At 41.3% G+C, this 18,366-nt stretch overlaps 1 protein-coding gene across 1 annotated transcript in view; it reads left to right on the forward strand.

Moving 5' to 3' along the window:
* Positions 1-15,581, forward strand: part of LOC108796557 (5-hydroxytryptamine receptor 3A-like) — a 19,847-nt gene extending 4,266 nt beyond the window's left edge. The window contains exons 3-9 of the mRNA XM_018568052.1: positions 2,982-3,026; positions 5,403-5,515; positions 9,045-9,217; positions 9,830-9,990; positions 14,515-14,719; positions 15,033-15,239; positions 15,322-15,581. Coding sequence (XP_018423554.1) covers positions 2,982-3,026; positions 5,403-5,515; positions 9,045-9,217; positions 9,830-9,990; positions 14,515-14,719; positions 15,033-15,239; positions 15,322-15,581 — 1,164 coding nt within the window. The remainder of the gene's footprint in view (positions 1-2,981; positions 3,027-5,402; positions 5,516-9,044; positions 9,218-9,829; positions 9,991-14,514; positions 14,720-15,032; positions 15,240-15,321) is intronic.
* The last annotated feature ends 2,785 nt before the right edge of the window (positions 15,582-18,366 follow it).

Genomic DNA, 18,366 nt, shown 5'->3' on the forward strand with positions numbered 1-18,366 from the left:
ACCTCCTTCCCTCCCCCTTTCTCTTTCCCTTCTTCCGTCTCCACTGCTGTCCCTTCCCTCCTTATATTTTTCCTTTATAAAAAAAAAAAAGCTGGCATACAAGTCAAACTGCTATACCATATATTTGTGGACATTGATGCTGGATTAAAAATAAGTATGGGATAATCTAATCAGTGTTATGTAAGCTGACAGTGTGTAATCTATTTTAATTTGAATTAGATTGACTATTGTTTGTATATTTGTAAGAATATATGTTATCAATGAACTGGAGGGTTGTGGTATGCATCTATCTCTAACTTGGCAATCTCTTGTACCATGCAGCAGTCTCTTTTAAAGTGATGCCATTAAAGCCCAATTGAAGTCACAGAAATAGGTATGCAGTCAGATAGACATTGCATTAACAACCTCCATTTTCAGTCTTACCTCTACTTTCCTGTTACAGCAGTTGTGTGGAGAGTCTAAGTATGACTGTGCAGTCTCTAAGCACAGTGCTTGCTTTAATCACCTCTCAGTAACAGTCCTTGCCAGACACAACATTTAAGAGAGAATGGGGAGAGCAGCCCAAACCAGCATAGTGTAGTAAGTAATAAGAGTTCATTAAATAAAATGAGTGGCAATGCACACTCAAATGATAAGAATATATAGGCCATCAAGTCGTAATAATATCTGTATTTAATTTTACTCATCTCATTAATATATTTAGTTGAGCAAATGTATCCTGCTGTTTTGTGTTACTTAAATACAATATATCACTATATATACAGTATACAATGTATATTATATATATAATTGGATTCAGGTGTTTTTGTGAAATTTCCTTGCTACTAAATATTCCGCGGTTAACTGTTAGTGGTATTATAACAAAGTGGAAGCAACTGGGAACAACAGCTACTCGGCGCATGCTGAAGTGCACAGAGCGCAGAAGTCGCCAACTGTCTGCAGAGTCAATAGTTACAGACCTCCAAACTTCATGTGGCCTGTAGATTGGCACAACAACAGTGCGTAGAGAGCTTCATGGAATGGGTTTCCATGGCCGAGCAGCTGCATCCAAGTCTTACATCACCAAGTGCAATGCAAAGCGTTGGATGCAGTGGTGTAAAGCACGCCGCCACTGGACTCTAGAGAAGTGGAAATGTGTTCTCTGGAGTGACGAATCACGGTTCCCTGTCTGGCAATCCGATGGACGTGTCTGGGTTTGGCTGTGGCCAGGAGAACGGTACATGCCTGACTGTATTGTGCCAAGTGTAAAGTTTGGTGGAAGGGGGATTATGGTGTGGGGTTGTTTTTCAGGGGTTGGCTTTGGCCCCTTAGTTCCAGTGAAGTGGACTCTTAAGGCATCAGCATAATAAAACATTTTGGACAATTTCATGCTCCCAACTTTGTGGGAACAGTTTGAGGATAGCCCCTCCCTTTTCTAACATGACTGCACACTAGTGCACAAAGCAAGGTCCATAAAGACATGGATGAGCGAGTTTTGGGTGGAGGAACTTAACTGACCTTCACAGACTCCTGACCTCAACTCGATAGAACACCTTCGGGATGAACTAGAGAGGAGACCGCGAGCCAGGCCATCTTGTCCAACATCAGTACCTGACCTCACAAATGTGCTTCTGGAAGAATGGTCAAACATTTCCATAGACACACTCCTAAACCTTGTGGATGCCGTCCCAGAAGAATTGAAGTTATTATAGCAGCAAAGTGTGGGCCAACTCAATATTGAACCCTACGGACTAAGACTGGGATGCCATTAAAGTTCATATGCGTGGAAAGGCCGGAGTCCCAATACTTTTGAAAAAAACATTCGGATGACCTTGCTGAATCACGAAATTCCATTGATTTGGCGGTTCATCTGAATCTGAAATAACAAACTATTATATGACTGAATATACAAAAAATATATTCTGCCATATAGTAATTTGTTTTGTATGGGCACCGCTATCTTGCTGCGTCTAACATGCATATGATGTCGCCTCACGCCGGTGTCATGTTCCCCTCCTCCATGACGGTGGTGCGCATGTGCAGAACGCGCCAGTGGCCAATATGTTTTTTAAACATGCGCTTTTGGATTCGGAGGTTCATCGCCTCTGAATCCAAAACAGCATAATTATTTCTTTCATTAAATGAAACAAATGAAAAGGTTCTTCGTTTCGTCCGAAACCAATTTTTATGCTGTGCACATGTCAAGTGAATATACTTATTGTGCACACAGACAGCCATAAAAACATGACAGGGATTCTCATCCTTCCCCACTCTATCCAAAACGTAAAAATATTTTTAGACATACATAAACCTTTATTAATTTCCAAGAAAATAAATCAGTTGCAAATAGCAACATCCTGAGGTAAAGGACTATAAAGGATATAAATTGGTCTAGGGGCAAAAATAAAGAAGAAATACTTATCTGATCCTTGGTCCTGCAGAGGTAAGCTCTCACCACTCTCCCCCTCCGTTTCGAAATGTCCTCACATCTAATGGCCTGCAGTAGATGTGATGATGTCACAGGTCCTTAGACCACTGGAGCCCAGGGGAGAAAAGTCTGCAGGGACTGGTATAGCAGCCAGGTTCGACTAAGGATCAGGTGAGTATATCTTCTTTATTCAGGCCCAATAGACAAAAGGAGCAGTTAACCCTTGCAGGATTTTTCATTTTAAAAAAATCTTGGGGTTCTTTAAAGCAATTTGATACTTTACAAACCCCACATAACCCAACAGTTTATTACAGGCACCTTCCCGTGCTTTAACTTACCTTCCCCACTCCTATCTGTTACCCCAATCCCCACTAACACTTTTGCAAAGATTTCAGGCGAGTGTTGGCCATATCCCGATGGCCAGTACCTGTACATTGTAGGCACTCCTCCTGTCCCCTATGTTTTGGCACCCAAGCCACTGTGTAAGGGCAGAAGTGCCTAAAGGCTGGCAAGTTGTTATTTATGTGACATAATGAATGCCTTAATTCTAATGATTGTCTCTGATTCCTTGCAGGATATGAATCAACAGGCTATTACTACATACATCTGGTTCCAGATGGTAAGTCATCAATCCTTATTGTATACTACCAAACCCACAACTGCGAAATAGTTCCAGTAGTTTAAATAGTTCCTCATCTATATCTGCCCTTCCAAAGCATAATCGATAAGTAAAGCAGAGTATGTGTGTGTATTGTAAAGTAGCCACCACACCAAGCTCGCTCCTGTGATGGACTACAATCTTACATGTAGTTTGCTCATTTGTATTGAGATTGTAGTCCATCAGGGGAGTGAGTGATGACTACCTTACAACACACACAGGGACCATGGGGAAAATAAGTAGCCACCCTCCAGAAGGAAGGACAGTGTCAGCAGGAATTCAGAGATGATTTGAGGATCTACAGCTGAGTGATACACAAATAAGATTTGTGTTAATATTTAGGGTACCTAAATGTATCTTTAAGGTTTACCTCCAGAGTTTAATGTCACTTTAAATATGGGCATTAAAGGGTTAAAGCCCAACTCCAGATACAATTGTCTTCAAGTTTTGACTAGAGAGGAGATTTAATTCCTGAGTTTAGAACTCCAGGTAAAAATTGTATTAACTCTTGTAGTGGGGCCACCCCTGCACTGCAAGGGTTAAGTACTTGTTTTTGCCTAGGGTCAAAAATAAGTGCACTCACCTAAACCTTGGAGCCGGCGGCTGTGATGGCACTCTTTTCTGCCGGTCTCCTCCTCCGCTGCAGCGATGGTATGTATGTATATATACTGTGTATAGAACATGATCACCCAGGGACCTTACACTGCTGCTGCGGAGGGGGAGAGAGTTTCCATGGAAGAGCAAGCCAGCTTGGAGGATCAGGTGAGTATACCTTTTTTATTTTTGACCCTAGGCAAAAACAAGTACTTAACCCTTGCAGTGCAGGGGTAGCCCCACTGCATGGGTTAAGACAATGTATGCCTGGAGTTCTGCTTTAAGGTTATGTAGTTATATGCTGCACATACAATTTTTTAAAGTGTATGCAAAGTCAAAACCTTTTTTTGTTTTGCTTTGAATAGAGTAGGGATAGCTTTGTTATCATGCTATTTTTGCATTCTGTACACCATTAGGGATATTCTTTTCCTTCAGTTCCTTGTCCTAGAGACACAACAGGAAATTAGAGAAAATCTCCTAAAGTCAGGGGAATTCCCTTCTTAGACAGATGTCACTGGAATAGGTGTCCTCATTGAAAGAATTTCCCTCACTTTCTGTTCTGGTGACAACCCTCTCACTTATTGTCTTTGTGAGAATAGTCTCCAGGAGGGGTGAATCTCCGCAATGGGGACAAAGAGATTTACATACACTTTAAATACACTATATTGCCAAAAGTATTGGGACACCCCTCCAAATCATTGGATTCAGGTGTTCCAATCACCTCCATGGCCACGGTGTATAAAATCAAGCACATAGGCATGCAGACTGCTTCTACAATCATTTGTGAAAGAATGGGTCGCTCTCAGGAGCTAAGTGAATTCAAGCTTGGTATCGTGATAGGTTGTGCAATAAGATTGGCACAACAACAGTGCATAGAGAGCTTCATAGAATGGGTTTCCATGGCCGAGCAGCTGCATCCAAGCCTTACATCACCAAGTGCAATGCAAATTGTCGGATGCAGTGGTGTAAAGCACGCCGCCACTGGACTCTAGAGAACTGGAGACGTGTTCTCTGGAGTGACGAATCACGCTTCTCTGCCTGGCAATCCGATGGACGTGTCTGGGTTTGGTGGTCGCCAGGAGAACGGTACATGCCTGACTGCATTGTGCCAAGTGTAAAGTTTGGTGGAGGAGGGATTATGGTGTGGGCTTGTTTTTCAGGGGTTGGGCTTGGCCCCTTAGTTCCAGTGAAGGGAACTCTTAAGACATCAGCATACCAAGACATTTTGGACAATTTCATAATCCCAACTTTGTGGGAACAGTTTGGGGATGGCCCCTTCCTTTTCCAACATGACTGCGCAAAGCAAGGTCCATAAAGACATGGATGAGCGAGTTTGGGGTGGAGGAACCTGACTGGTGTGCTCAGAATCCTGACCTCAACCTGATAGAACACCCTTGGGATGAATTAGAGCGGAGAATGTGAGCCAGGCCTTCTCGTCCAACATCAGTACCTGACCTCACAAATGCACTTCTGGAAGAATGGTCAAACATTCCCATAGACACACTCCTAAACCTTGTGGACGCCTTCCCAGAAGAGTTGAAGCTGTTATAGTTGCAAAGGGTGAGCCAACTAAATATTGAACCCTACGGACTAAGATTGGGATGCCATTAAAGATCATGTCCGTGTAAAGGCAGGCGTGCCAATACTATTGGCAACATAGTGTAGATTACATGTACTTTAACAGTTGCCTTGTATTACATTTTTAAGAAAACACTTTATTCATCTTTGTGTTTTATACTCCAGACTTGGCAGCATAAGCTTATGTCGTGGGACTCTGAGAGGTTTTGTGGAATTAATAGCCTTTTCATTCCCAGCAGTAGTATCGTTTGGAAGCCTGATCTATATGTTTATGAAATGTAAGTAAAGCAACTTTATTAAAACCCTTTGTAAAAAAGGCACTGGCCAAATTAAAGCATACTGTATACTGTATGCTGTAATGTATAGAAGGTTTTAAAGTTTTGGAAATAGAAGGAAGAGGTAGAACCTCCAGTGGGTTATACAAAGTCCTCACCAGGACATGAATTGAGAGGAAATCTCCAACCTAGACAGAGAAACACATTTTACTGGCATCTCCATGACATCACACTAATGGGTTAACCCCCATTCCTTGTTTGTGTGATGCCATGGAAACAAGTCAGGAAAGGAAAAGTACGATAAGTATTTGGACATTAATTTTAATTTTTTAGTAAATTAGGGGAAGGCCAGAATCCTACTCTTTTTTTTTATTTATTATTTAGCCGTCTCTGGACCCAATGGAAATTTTTGGGGATGCACCGATACAGATACTAATATCGGTATTGGCACCGCTACCGAGCATTTGGGCGAGTACTCGAGTACCGATACCTTCCTCTGACCGGCAGTGCCGTAGGGGAGCATGGAGCCATCTTCCCGGGAAATCAGGAAGCCGGTTTCCTGATTGGTCGGGAAGTCGGCTCCATGCTGATTGGCTGGAAATCCGGCTTCCTGGCCAATCAGCATCGAGCCGGGCAAACAGCCAGCTTCTTGCTGATTGGCTGGGAAGCCGGCTTTCCCATCAATCAGTATGGTGCCGGCTTCCCTTCCCACCAGGAAACCGGGAGGCGGGTCGTTGCTCGCCACCTAGCTTCCTGATTGGCTGGGAAGCGGGCTCCATGCTGATTGGCAGGAAAGCCGCTTTTCCGGCCAATCAATCGAGCTGGCCAAACAGCATTGAGCTGGCTTCCCAGGCAATCAGGAAGCCGGGCGGCATGTCATTACCCGCCGCCCGGCTTCCTGATTGCCGGATCCATGCAAGCGGAAGCGCCAGTATTGGTACTCGAGTACCGAACGCAAAATATCGTTACTCGTACCTGATACTAAAAAAAACGGTATCAGTGCATCCCTAGAAATGTTCCCTTTCTTCCTGTCTTGGTGAGCACACTGTTACTGGTACAGGAAGTGGGGAAATCTCCACAAAAGGACCTCAGACAAGAGGTTCTTAACCTTCCCATTCTGCCCGAAACTGAAAAAAAGTGTAGGCTGGAGTTACACGTTATAATCAATCACTCAATCAATCTGTGGAGCTATAAGGCATTTCCCTTGTATTGGGATTGGCACTGGAGTACCAGTAAGCCATACCAGTGACCAGGCACCTTTTAGTTTCAGATGAAACTAACGTTTTACATCTGAATTTAAGTCTCCTTGGCTCAATTTTCACTTATTTGCATACATTTGTTTGGTATAGCGTATATTGTACTGGAATTTTCTGAGGTCAATTCACATTTTTAACATATTTTAATGAAGAGTTATATGCTTGTGTACCGCTTTTACGTAATATGCTTGGGGGGGGGAGCTTACAAGAACTTTTGACATATAAAAACATGCAGAACTACATAGCACATGCCATTCTTTTCTGTGGGGACAATGACAGGTTTTAACAGGCAAATAATCACCCTTTTTTCACACAGGAGAGTTTTGTGACCTGCCACTGTTGACAATATCTAATTTTGCTGCTTTCTTGCACTCCAGGAATAAATTGATATTGCGGAAAACTACATACCATTCCAGTTTTCCTAGGATTAGGAGATACAGTGGTACCTCGGTTCACAAACTAAATTCGTTCCACGATTCTGGTCGCAAACCGAATTGGTCGCAAACCGAATCAAGCTGTGATCAGACTGCGATCTTGACTAGAGGAAGCTACGACCATGTGTCAGAGCAGGGAAGATGGCTGCGGTTGTGTTCGTCACCCGATGCGGAGTTCGCGAACGGAAGCAACATTTTGCCGAACTTCCTGTTCGCTAACCGAATTGTTCGCGAACAGAAGCGTTCGTGAACCGAGGTACCACTGTATTTCAGACATGCAGTACCACCCTCACGTGATTTCCTTATTCCAATAGAACCATTTAGATGTAACAATTTTTTTTTTGCGGCTGCTGTTATTTATGAATGGTTGGACTGTAGTCTACCAAGCAAACTTATTTGGAGGTGGAGGTCCACGCACGTTTTCTGTGCTGTATTCAGGGTAGACATGTGCGATTCGTTTAGTTCCGAATCGAAATTCAGACGAAATTTCGGAAATTCGGATGCATCCAAATTCCGAATTACAGCTAAAACGAATGCAAACGAATCCGAATACCCGATTTCCCGAAATTCGTTAGCGGTAGAAATTTCGGAAATTCGGATGCATCCAAATTCCGAATTACAGCTAAAACGAATGCAAACGAATCCGAATACCCGATTTCCCGAAATTCGCTAGCGGTAGAAATTTCGTTAGCAGCAAAGTGACATTAGAAAAAATATATATATATATTTTTTTTTTTTTACAGTCTGCAGAAGATGAAAAAAGTCTGCAGAAGATGAAATTCGTTAGCGGTAGTCCAGTTGAAATTTAGTTTATTAATTTTGCGTTTCAGTTTGGGCACTGGGGTTAAAAAACATTAGCCATCACTGCTCTATAGCATGCCCCTTTGCTCCTCCGCCGACAGCTACATAGGCTGTAGGGTTGTGAGGTATAGGGCGGCAGAGCTGGTCCAGCACAGACAGTAGTCAAGCACTCCTAAAAGAGGAATTGATTAGCCAAATGTGCTAGCAAGTTCACACTTCATTCATTCCATTTCACACTTCAGCAGTTTGAGTTACAGCAAATCCTTATAGTTTGAATGTGTATATATAGTCTCAGTATAAATGTTTTTTATGTATGACTGCATATAAATATGTTCATGCCAAAATGATTATGGATTATTAATGTGTTGAATGTGTGCATACATTACCTCTCAAAAGTCACTTCAGAGTGTCCATACCAAGTGTAGACGTGGCCAAAAGGTTATCTCCCATTCTCTCCCGGTGTGGCTGCTTTCATCTAGATCAGGCAATAACTTTGTTGATTTAAAACTCCAGACACCCAAACCAACAGAGCTTTTGGGAAAAAGGATTCTTTTGCAAAAATCGTCACAACTTCTGTCTTGGTTAGCCAGTGTTGGACACCTCCTCCATGACCTCTCAATAGCAAATGAGAACAGTTAATCATGCATGTTTGTGGGTCTGCCATCCTAAAGATGATCTGATGAACTTCTGGATCATGCCTGCTCCTCCAATAACCCTGTAGTGTCCATAAGAGCTGAAAACAATGGCATTGCTAAAAATAACTAATGACAACTAACACCAAGGTTGTAGCCATATGGTCAGTACTGCAGAGACCAGATCAACGGGAATGTCTGCTACACTCTGTAGCTACCTATAGACATGTGCATACAGTAGTTGCCCATTTTAACTAAAATATTAACAATTAGGGGGTGATCATCTCATTGTTTGTGGGTAATTGTACAGATATACTCTTGCTTTAGAATGTTTAGCTTTATGGCACAATTAATGGCATAAAAACACCTGTGAAGATCCATGTAACTGATTCTATGTTGTATCACATAGGACTGAAAGTGATCAAAAACCTTCAGTGATTTCATATTTCAACATGAAAAATGATGGAGCCATCAGCAACTCATTTCCTTTAAGAGTCGTCAGTACCTGCAAACTGTATTTATATAAGTTCCCATTTGACACTCAAACCTGTACGATGACCTTTAGATCATATCTTTATACAGGTATGCAAGAAACATTTAAAGAACAGTGTAATCCTGTAGGCCAGACCCGGGCATTTTACGTTCCACAGACTGTATCCAGTCCTTTGTCTGTCCCTGTCTGAACCGCAGTCTGGACACAGACTGATCGCGGACCTGCGCTCAGTTATGGCTTGCTGACAGCGAATGTGCTGGCCTCCAAGGCCAGCACATCCGCTGCATGCCATAGCCCAGTGCAAGTCGGTGATTGGCCAATATCTGGACCGCGGTCCTCTTCAATCCTTGGTTGCTAGGACTGCTGCCGTCCTAGCAATCAATGACGTCAGGGGTCCTCCTCATAGGTGTGAACGGGCCCTTACTCCAACAGTACAATATTTATTACCCTCCACAACAGTCCCAGTTTCTCATGTGGCCCCTTGTGACAATGTAGCTGATAGAAAGCTGTGTATCCATTGCCACAGAGTATCAAACTTTCTGGGACTTTATGAAACCCACCTAAGGGTGACGTTTTTCTGTAGATGAGGAATTATGCTTGTAGAAAAGTATATATGAATTATTCTTGTAAAGAAGTATATACTTATATATATATTTTAAAGCACCTTGGGTGATTTTTTTTTTCATATTAACTTCCTCCAGTTAAAGAACTCGTTATGCTGGCCAAGTCTGATTCATACAGAGTCTTAAAAAATTCACAGGAAGTGTTTTCTAGTAAAGGAGAGTGGAGCCTTTTAAATATCACGGTACAGAATGAAACCTATGGCTTCCTGGATAACGCATACAGCGTAGTAATTTATAAGGTAAAATATAGATGAAAAGCTTGATGTGTGCTAATGTAATGCAATCATGGAAAAGTTGTATCACTGCTGTGACAAACCAAACACCCCCGTTTGTCTTGTTGAATTGTTCTTTTGTAGTATAATCTCTGTCCCCTAAGCCAGCCGTTGGTATTGAGGGTGCCCTACCCTGGGATGCCCTCTGACTTCCTCAGGGGTGCCTCGAAATTTTCACACAATGTCATGCCTCTGGAGTGAAGAGGGATCCTGATGTGAAAGATGAGGACTCTGGTGTGAAGCAGAAGGCTTCTGATGTGAAGAAGGGCTCCTAGTATGAGAGCGGGACTCCTGATGTGAAGGGGAGATTCTGATGTAAAAGAGGGCTTCTGATATGATGGGGACCCCCTTTTTTTCTGTGTTTCACTATTTTGGATAAGGCCCTTGTATAGATTCTGGAGGGACCACACATAATGTTCTACATTTACATTTTAGACTGGAGTGCCTCAAAGTTTTGCATACTTTTAAAGGATGTAGTGACTGAAAAAACGGTTGGAAAACGCTGCTCTGTACTACTGTTCTCTATGTTAGATCCGTAAATACATATTTAAAGTACACCTATAGCCAGGCTATTTATATGAAAGTATTTACATATTATAAACAAGTAAAATAGCTTTAAATCAAGCCATCTCTAACCTCTCAAACTCAGGGATTGGCAACAGGTCGATTGTGATCTATCCGTCAATTACGGGCATGTGAATGGTAGATTGTTACGCTGCCACCTGGGGCACATACACAGCATCTCTTGACTGTTGCCGTAGGTGTTGCTGCTGCTGCCACCAATGTTCTCTGGTGCTGTGACTGCCCAGTATGCTTCTTCTGGGCAGCCACACATCTGTACACACATGTGGACAGCGACCTTAAACAGTGCACAACCCATCATGCTGCTCCTTCTCAGGACTGCCACCTTCACGTTTAAATGCTGGCAGGAATGGGGCCAAGGAACTGAGCAACTGAAGAGGCTGGAGGCACAGCCAGCCATGCTAGTAGAGGGAAAGGTAAGTGACGACTGGTGTGTGTGTGTGTGTGTTTGTTTGTGAGTGTATGTATGTGGGTGGGTGTGTGTATGTATGTGAGTGTCTGCATGTGGGTGTGTTTTTGTTGTTGTAATGCTTCATAGGGGGTACTTCTGTGCTATGAATAAGGGGGGTTGAACTAATCATAGGGGTCTCTTTGCACAAGGGTGTATATACTCCTGACCCCTGCACCATGTACATTATATACTCCTGACTCCTACACTCTGCTTTCTAGGCTGTACGTTACTTATTCTCCAGACGCCTGCACTCTGTACGTTGGTCACTCAAGATCCCTGCACTCTGTACATTACACACTTCTGACCCCTCCACTATGTATGCTATATACTCCTGACCTGTGTACTTTGTACACAACACACTCCTGATCCTCGCTCTCTGTACATTACACAATTCTGACACCTGCACTCTGTATGTTATATACTCCTAACCCCTGCACTCTGTTAATTAGATACTCCTGACCCCTGTACTTTGTACATAATGCACTCTTGACTTCTGCACTCTGTACATAACCGCTGCATCAGAATTTAGTTGGGTTCCATTTAGTTTGTAAGACCTCATTAACAAGGGCTACAAGTGCCAACATGTGGCAAGAGTCCACAGATTCATTCCACATGTTTCCACTTTTAGTCTATTTGAATGAGGCCTGACAGCTTAGAAACATCCTGCTGAGTGCTAATATTGGAGGGCTAGCAGCATGCTAGCTTCTGTTTCCATTTTAACAGAACAGGTAATCGGCCGAACGATCAGACAGGGAGTAACTGTAACTTTTAGTTAATTAGACTGGTGCAACTTTAAAAGCAATACTTCAAAAACAGGTTCGGAAAGGCAAAAAACATGCATACACTGCATATTCTGATTATGAAAGCTACACAAACATAGACTCTTCACAGCAATATCTCTGTGGCTCAATCAGGGTAACATGCGGTTGCAAAGCATAGTCCTAAGACTCTATTGGGAATTGGGAGGGTGCTACCCACAGTAGCTGTGTCCTCCATAGAAGCTATTGGGCTCCTTCACAGCTACCCACATGCCGAATTTGACATCCTCTCACCTAACTGCAGACCACTTGCCCAGTTCCCTCTGCCCCATCAAGTGTGGCCTCTCTTAAGTGTCTAAAGGGAAGGTGAGGGATTTATACTCATTTGGCATGTCCAAGAACCCAGGGAGTTGTAGGAAATGGAGTAAAAGGGGCTTGTGTCTGCATCTGAGTATGATGATTAAATGTGCACTCAGCTAAACCATACAAGGTAAAGTTGTAAAGGTAAACAGAAGTTGTGATTTCAGTGCCTTTGTTCTGAACTTTGAGGCCCCATTTACACTACTGCAATGTGGTAATGCGATGCTGTAATAAGACACATTACGTGAATTGGTGTACTACAGTGTCATTAAATGTAAATATCACCCCAACACACCTTCCTAATGCACCAGCGTTGCAGCGCACTGTAATGCACAGTAACTCATTGTCGTGCGTTGGGGTAAGCTGTGCTAAAGAAAATGTTGCAGGAAAGATTTTTGGTGCATTGTGATGCATATGCCAGCCCATTAAAATGAATGGGCTGCCTTAGAGCAATGCATGTTATTGCGCAATATAACATGATTTATTACAATGCATTAAACGCATCTGAATTTCTCCACACTTTCTCCACAATTTCTCCACAATGCCTATAGCAACAGTGGTGAGTGAGGGCATGATTTAAGGTGCTTTCACAACTTGTTCAGAATACAGTATGTACAAGCCCAATTCCAAAAAAGTTGGGACGCCATGTAAAATCTACATAAAAACAGAATGCAATGATCTGCAAATCTTATAAACTCATATTATATTCACAATAGAAAACAAAATCAAATGTTTAAACCGAGAAAATGTACCATTAAACAAAAAAAAAAAGGTAATTGTGAAATTGATGGCAGTAACACTTCTCAAAAAAGTTGGGACAGGGCAACAAAAAGCTGGCAAAGTGGTACTAGCAAGGAAGAACCGGAAGAACATTTTGCAACTAATTAGGTTAATTGGCAACAGGGCAGTAACATAATTAGGTATAAAAAGAGCATCTTAGAGAGTCGGAGTGTCTCAGAAATAAAGATGGGCAGAGGCAGAGGTTCACCAATCTGTTAAAAGCTGGGTCTAAAAATTGTTCAACAATATCAGAATAATGTTCCTCAATATAATATTGCCAAGACTTTAAATATAATATCATCTACAGTACATACAGTGGCGGAACTATTAACCAAAGGGCCCTGGTGCAAGATTTTATCTTGAGCCCCCCTCCCAAGACGGGGGCTGGGGGGGGGGGGGGAGCGCATCACACTGCCCCCCCCCAGCGGTCTCTAATGTTGCAGTAGAGTGCTGGACTTGCCTGAGACCCTGCAGAGTACACCATAGATCCTGCATAGACCACCTGAGACTCTCTATTGTGGGCTCTGCAGGATCCCAGGTGGGCTGGTCGCCGGTGCCACCCAGGACTGGACCCCACTGGGCCCCCCCACAGCCTCAGGCCCCGGTGCCCCGGCACCGCCTGCACCAGCGGTAGTTCCGCTACTGAGTACATAATATCATCAAAAGTTTCAGAGAATCTGGAGAAATTCAGAAAACAGTTCAGTAACATGATTGGGTATAAAAAGAGCATCTTGGAGAGTCAGAGTGTCTCAGAAATAAAGATAGGCAGAGGTTCACCAATCTGTTAAAAGCTGGGTCTAAAAATTGTTCAACAATATCAGAATAATGTTCCTCAATGTAATATTGCAAAGGCTTTAAATATAATATAATCTACAGTACATAATATCATCAAAAGATTCAGAGAATCTGGAGAAATCTCTGTGTGCAAGGGACAAAGCTGAAACGCAATATTGGTTGCCGTGATCTCAGACGGCACTGCATTAATAAACGGGCATAATTCTGTGATGGACATCACTGCATGGGCTCAGGAAATCACTGTCTGTGGACACAGCTCCCTGTGCCATTCAAAAATACAAGTTAAAGCTCTATCATACAAAGAAGAAGCCATATCTGAACATGATCCAGAAACACCGCCATCTTCTCTGGGTCATAGCTCATTTAAAATGGTCTGTTGAAAGTGGAAAACTGTTCTGTGGTCACAGTGTTTTACACAGTGTCCCAACTGTTTTGGAATTGGGGTTGTAAAAACATAAGTGCGCATAGTCTGGCCACAGGTTCACTTTAAATTGTAACACACCAAAGTATGTCTTCATACCTCTCCATTGATATAAAATAAGATAATATAACTTTATTTTTATTACTACAATTTGGAATAAATGTAACGCCAAACGTCTTGGAGAAAACTGTTCAGTATGTTTTAATTATTGAATGCAATGTTACAGTTGTTCATAGTCGTTCATTATTTTACAGTAATACCCTTCAGCTATAAATTTCCAGCTAGATATTTTTTTGTACGCGTGTCTTTTTCAGGCTCTCATCTTTTTCACTTTTTCTTTCAAGATTACAATAAAAAGAGCCCCTGCCATCTACATAATCAACCTCATCATCCCAGCCTGCTTCCTGGTTATCTTAGACATCCACAGTATGTTCATTCAGTCATATAAGTCAAGACTTACCTTCAAAATCAATGTCATTCTGGGGTTCTCTGTGCTCCTGCTGATCCTGAACAATATGTTACCCCCTTCTGATAGCCTACCTATGTTAGGTATGTAATCACTTATAGATCTTCATATCACACTGTGTAATTAAAAAATGCACCATGAAGAATTACCTGCATTGAATGTTTGGTGAATGCCACATTCACTGCTTTATACATTTATTACTAAGAGTATAGAGCCTAATTAACTGATCATAAGGATTTCCTAGTATTTTAGACATATTTGTACTGTTTTGGGAATCCACTTACTGATATATATCATTTGCATTTATTGGAAGTAATTAATATATATATTATACTAGTCCAGGCCAGAGGTTTTATTTAATTTAACAGTCTCGTCTCCTCTTTTGTTTTTGTACAGGTATTTTCTGCTGTGTTTGCATAGCAATGATGGTTCTTAGTATAATTGGAACTATTCTTTCTTTTTACTTGCTGGAGCACTCTGCTACCCCTCAACATGTTTCACCATGGCTGAAAACACTTGTTTTAAAGTACATGGCACGAGCACTGTGTTTTAAGAAAGAATTTTATTCAGAAAAGTTGACCAAGAGTGGAACTCTGGATAAAGGTTTGTGTCCAATGTAAGGTACATATTAATGTTACTGATATTTAAGTAACTTTTTATTAATTTTCCTTGCTCCTTGGTTTAGAGACACAGACAAAGGACAGTGGTGAAGTACAACGGAAGAAGGATTTACAGGAAAAGGACAGCCTAGAGGTAAAGCTGTTGAAGAGAATGCTGATAGAAATCCTTAGGATCCAAGAGAGGTTTACTCTCGCTAAGAGCGAAGAAGATGCCAAGTCAGAATGGTTCAAAGTTGCCAAAGTCATTGACAGGATGGTTCTCATTTTGTACCTTCTTGCTGTGATGACAGTGCTTATCATTCTTATCTATGCTTGGGCAAAGTGAAATACATGAATGCATATCAAGGAGATCCAGTCCCATAAATCATTGGACACTGGGTTACCTGCTCCTCTACCTATCCTGCAGCCCATAGACTATGTTTACCAGCAATTACTTTTCTTGTTGAGACTTGTTCTCCAGCACATAGGAAAAACATTCTGCTCTTGTGTAAAATGATACTCGTAGAACAGTGTCTTCTATGTCAATGAGAGTATTAGGATATGGCAATGTTATTATTGCTTCATTGTAGCTACCCTGGTTCATTCATAGCAGATTGCAGGGGTAATCTCTGATGTGTATTATGTCAGTTAAAGAAACCTTGCAAGTTAAAAAAGTTATATTTATATATATATATTTTGCAGAGGGGAAAGGGATTGCAGGGATTTAAAGTTGCCCTAGGCAGTGAAGGTTCCCTTTAATATTCCAGTGGCCTATATCACCAACCATACAATAGTAGATAGACAAGGGAGGGTCAGGTAACGAGGAGGCATAAGAACTGGAGCCATATTACTTATGGTTGGTAATATTGAGTATGCTGGTGATATGGCAAAGTACATATTACCAACTTAACATAAGTAATATGGCTCCAGTTCTTATGCTTTCTCATTACCTGACCCTCCCTTGTCTATATACTATCAAAATCTGTCAAGATGGGTACATTTCCTGTTAAGTGTTCTGTACTTCTATACGATGAGGAATGTTTAACTTTATTTTTTTATGTGTTCAATGTGTAACGTCAAGCATTAATTACATTGCATAGAATGTTTACAAGAGTATGCGTGATTGCTTTAAAAAGTAAACCAAAAAGAACAGCAAAAAATATTGGGGAACTCTTAGCAGCACTGTTTTCTAGACTTTTTTCTGCATTAAAGAAAAAACAGTCAAATGTTTGTGTGCATTTGTTTTAGCATAAGCGTGTGGTCACAATATGCAAATCCCTTTTGTACCCTACTGAAATCTATGAAAAAGACATTTTAAACCTCTTGTGACAAGGGAGAATAATCCAAATTCTCCTGCTAACACTTTTTGTCTACCTTAAAAAATTATTTAATTAAAAGAAAAAAACTTCACAGCAATGAGCAACTGTTGAGGAAAAAACACTTTGGTCAGGACTATATAATACATAGTGTATATATTGCAGGAACCAGGGCTATGTAAGGACAATACAGTGTACAACATAGTCTATGGGTGCAGCAGTAAGAAGTATGTGTAATGGTTGGTGAGAGGAAAAGATCCCATAGTGTCAGTTGTGGGGGGAAAAGCCTGTATTCAGTGTGTGTTTGTTAGGTAGGTGGGGTGCCCTGGAATCAGTGGTCCCTGGTAAAATGATTCACTGGGATCAGTGGGAGAAAAAAATGCCCAGTGTTTGATCAGTGGGAGAAAGGTCCTTGAGAGGTCAGTGGTCAGGGGGGAGAAAAAAGATGCATGATGCATTTGTACCAGCAGGGCAGGGTGAGGGTGCAACATTATTTCTTGGGGGGAGAACAGTAGTGTCTAAAAAGGGGTGGGGAGGAATAATAGTGCCCAGTGGGGGGTAGGATAAACATCGGTGACACACATTGGTGTTGCAGAGAAATCTGTGTCCCACACTGCTACACCCTCCTTTGAAATTTTATTGCCACAAATATACAGATAAATACCACAAATTCAACAAATGTACACATAGCTCTAATGCACAGAATCTGCAAAGAGATCGAGCCAGGTGCTGGAACAAGAGTTCCAGCAGCCAATTTTGGGAAATAGCCCAGATCTGCAGGGATGTGTGAAAACCCTGGGACATTTCTGAGGAATCCAGGTTGGTTGGGGTAAGGGGGGGTTATGGCTAAGCAACTGTGTATTCACATAGATAAGAGATGAAGAGATGTACACAGAAAGTTTGCACATTCAATACACATAGCTCCCACAGGATTGTGATCTGCTTTTCTACCCACACAAGTCAATTTAAATCTGGTGGTTTTATCTAAAGTGGGGAAAATGCCCCTTATATTAGTGTTATGTGGCTAGAATATGCTGCTATATTGGTGGTCATTGGAAAGAATGTCCCTCACACTAGTGGCCAGTAGGAAGATTGGCCACTTCCATTATTGGTCAGTGAGAGAAGCTTAACCCCTTCATGACTGAGCTAGTTTTCAGTTTCTGTTCATAAATGACTGACACACTTTTTACATTATTGCTGTGTGATTCTTCCACAGCAGTAATATACTTTCTTACTAAACGTACCCACACATATTATATATTTTTTTTTCAGAGGACAGGTAGGGCTATATAATTATATCACATATGTGTACCTAACCCCTCACTTAGTTTGAATAAAATAAAAAAATGAGGATACAAACTAGAAGAAAACGATTTTTTCACAAGTTTTGATTATTATTATTTTTTTAGAATTTTTTATATTAATTATAGTATACAAAATATATTGATATATCATTTTTATTTTCCTAATTTTGTTTTACACTTTAAATTTTTTTACACTTTGTAAACATTTTTTTTTTTTAAACACCTTTTTTTCTTGTCAGTTTATATCAAGCAGTCACTATGACTGCTTGATAAATTAACTTTTTTTCAATTCTTTGGCTATTAGGCTGATCCAAACTTAGGAACAGCTAATAATAACCTTAGAGACTGATCCTGACTTTAGTCAGATTCAGATCTCCCTAAAAGCTCTTTGATCGTGCCTAGACGATCAGAACTGATACATTTCACTCAAATGATACATTGTATCTTTTGAGTGAAATGTATCTAAACATCGGGCTCTCGAGCTGTCAAAACAAATAGCAGAGAGGTGAGG

Source organism: Nanorana parkeri, unplaced genomic scaffold (assembly GCF_000935625.1).
Source record: "Nanorana parkeri isolate BGI_ZX_2015 unplaced genomic scaffold, ASM93562v1 scaffold1132, whole genome shotgun sequence".
Classification (NCBI taxonomy): Eukaryota; Metazoa; Chordata; class Amphibia; order Anura; family Dicroglossidae; genus Nanorana; species Nanorana parkeri.